General features: G+C 50.4%; 1 protein-coding gene across 1 annotated transcript in view; it reads right to left on the bottom strand.

Annotated features, from left to right (window-relative positions):
- Positions 1 to 1992: 1992 nt before the first annotated feature.
- EMH_0065960 (uncharacterized protein) overlaps positions 1993 to 2580 on the bottom strand; it is a gene marked incomplete at both ends in the record, with an annotated part of 1646 nt that continues 1058 nt past the window's right edge. The window contains 2 exons of the mRNA XM_013498454.1: positions 1993 to 2357; positions 2500 to 2580. Of these exons, the coding sequence (XP_013353908.1) occupies positions 1993 to 2357; positions 2500 to 2580 (446 nt within the window). The remainder of the gene's footprint in view (positions 2358 to 2499) is intronic.

Raw genomic sequence — 2580 nt, 5'->3', positions numbered from 1 at the left:
ACTCCCTATTTAGTATCTGCTTCTCTCGCCAGGTGCGAGCAGGCCAGCCAATCCGGGACCAGGTGCGATGGCCGGGAAGTAGGCGTGGCCTGGCCCTAGACCTCTAACTCCTAATATGCCCATAATCCTATTAATATTACTGAATTCTACTTATACTTTGACCGGGAAAGCCTAAGACCTCGAATATCTCAGGGTATTCACTCTCTACCTTGCTCGTAGGCTATCGCAACATATGCTCAATCTAGTGCCTATGCACTACAAGGATCGCCTTCCTCCATCAGTATCTGCTTGCTTCCGCCAGGTGCGGGCTACTGCCGGCTAGTCAACCCGGCACCAGGTGCTACGGTCGGACGGCAGGCGAGACCTGGCTCTAGACTGCTACACCACTATTATACTCATAAACCTACTAATATTACTGAATTCTTCTTATACTTGAACCAAGGTAACCTCAGACCTCGAATATCTCACAGTACCCTCTATCTATCTTACTATTTGGCTACCGCAACCGTGGGCGATGTAGTGCCTGTGCACTACACTGGGCTTGCAGTGACACTGCGCCGCCACAGCTCACCCGACGCTTAACCATATCCCAAAACTGCTATAACCTAAGATCTCACTTTTCACTTGTTTTCAGTCACACTATACGCGCTTTTAGACTGAACCACCTGAACTCAGCGAGTCCTTCCGGTTCAACATAGTAGTGCCCGGCTCTAGACCAACGGCATCAGACCTGGGGTTCAGCAAGGACCACCCCGTTTGCTGGAATTTGATAAACGCAAGGAACACCTGAATATTAGAAAGTAGGTAGGTGTTAATAACCCGTAGTAGGGGAGCTTACCCCCAATACGGGTCCAAAGACCGGATTCCGTCAAACGACCTTGTGTTGGCAGGAGACACCCTCGACTGTGAGGCTAGACAGCCTCGCAGTCGAGGGTGTCTCCGACGAATAGACACTGCGTTGTAACCTAGGTTAACAATCTAAGAGCAACGCGCGAAACGCATACGCGAGTGGCATTCCGAAAATTCATCGAGAAAAAAAATTCTTATTCGGGGTTTCTGATCTGGGCCGATGCTGCTGTCCAGAAGTTTCTTGCCCCTGACTCGCCAGAGTAGCCGGCACCCTTTTTTGCAGCCACGTGAATCCCGCTGTGCTTTGCTATTCGGTTACTCGCTCTAGCGTACTGCTCGCGGCTCAAACCGTAAGGCAACGCATTATCTCTCAAGTTGGTGTTTCTACCTAATGCTGCCACCTCCCTGTGACGACCAATGCAGTAACTACACTGTAGTGTGCCGCACTACAGTGGGACCAGGGCAGTGGAGACAGCTTGTATTACCGCCGGGGCTTTGCAGGGGACCCCCAGGTCGAGAGGAAGGGCTTGAGCCCTTCGTTGACCGAACTGTGTGTATTTCCCCTAGGAAATCCTCCTCATGTTACGATGGGAGATGATTTGAGCATACGGACCGGAAGACAGTACTCAACCTATCTCTGTCAGTCTGCTATATTGTGCGTTCCATAGATGGCTTTCATATACACAGTACTTCAAAGGGGGTGGAAGGACCGAACTTCTCCGAAAAAATGTAGACACTGAAATAGTGCGTCTGAAGGAAATAAAAAAATCCCAAGGGCTGGTCCGCTTCCGGCTCTCGCTCGCTGAGCCTGAAATCGCCAGCGTGACTGGCTGCGGCTTTCAGCCTAACGGGCATACCGCTACGTAGTGTGACTCTAATGTTAATATATCAGAGCAATAATGTTCTTATTCACCGTACTAAAAACTCACCGATGTCGTCTTACTGCTAGTCAGTACTGGGACCTTTACTAAAGGCCGACCCACCCGTCACTATTACTGTCTTGCACCGCACTACACAGCCTGTCACGAGTTGTAACGCATCCCGATGCAACTGGTGATGCGACGCTACCCCACATGCGTGCACAACCAGTCCCATTCAGCTTCATGTACTACCCCTATAGACGATTTTTGAGCGCTNGACACCTCAAAGAAGAGCTATTGCCATTTGGAGCAGTAATACGTCCACTTCCTCAACTTTTGGGCCAGAGTCACTAAGGTATTTCGTAGCGTCCCTTATCATATAAGATCGGTTGGATACTCTCCGACTCTCAGTGCTTTGGCTCTGTTCTTCGAGGAGTTCGCACAGCTTTTCGTGGGCTTCTGCTGTCCAGTTATCTCTGAGAAACCCCCAAAAGTAAAGGCGCTGGCTGGCCCAGGGTCTGCACGTCCTGTCGAGCCGATGAATTCCAGATAGGGATTCAAAGACTTTTTTCAGGAAATCCTTGCCCTGCCCTTTGGTCTCCAGGGACCTCATCATATCACGGACAAATCGGGAGCTTTCCATGTCTACTGTAATCATTGCATTTTCTCGGCCGTGCAACGTAGTCTGCTGCTGCAAGAGAGATACAGCAGGCGACTCAAGGGGTCTCAATAACTCTTCCAATGTTTCATCTTTTGCGTTGCGTAGAGGGCATAAGAGCGCAGCAGCCACCTTCAAGTCCCCCGCAAGCTTTTCCCTTGAATACTGGATATGGCTGAGGAGCCGTTGCGCTTCGAATGCCGGAACGGAGGC

The sequence above is a fragment of the Eimeria mitis genome, genomic scaffold, assembly GCF_000499745.2.
Source record: "Eimeria mitis Houghton genomic scaffold, Emh_scaff3430, whole genome shotgun sequence".
Classification (NCBI taxonomy): Eukaryota; Apicomplexa; class Conoidasida; order Eucoccidiorida; family Eimeriidae; genus Eimeria; species Eimeria mitis.
The sequence above is the reverse complement of the archived record's forward strand: the minus strand, read 5'-3'. Positions and strand labels throughout refer to the sequence as shown.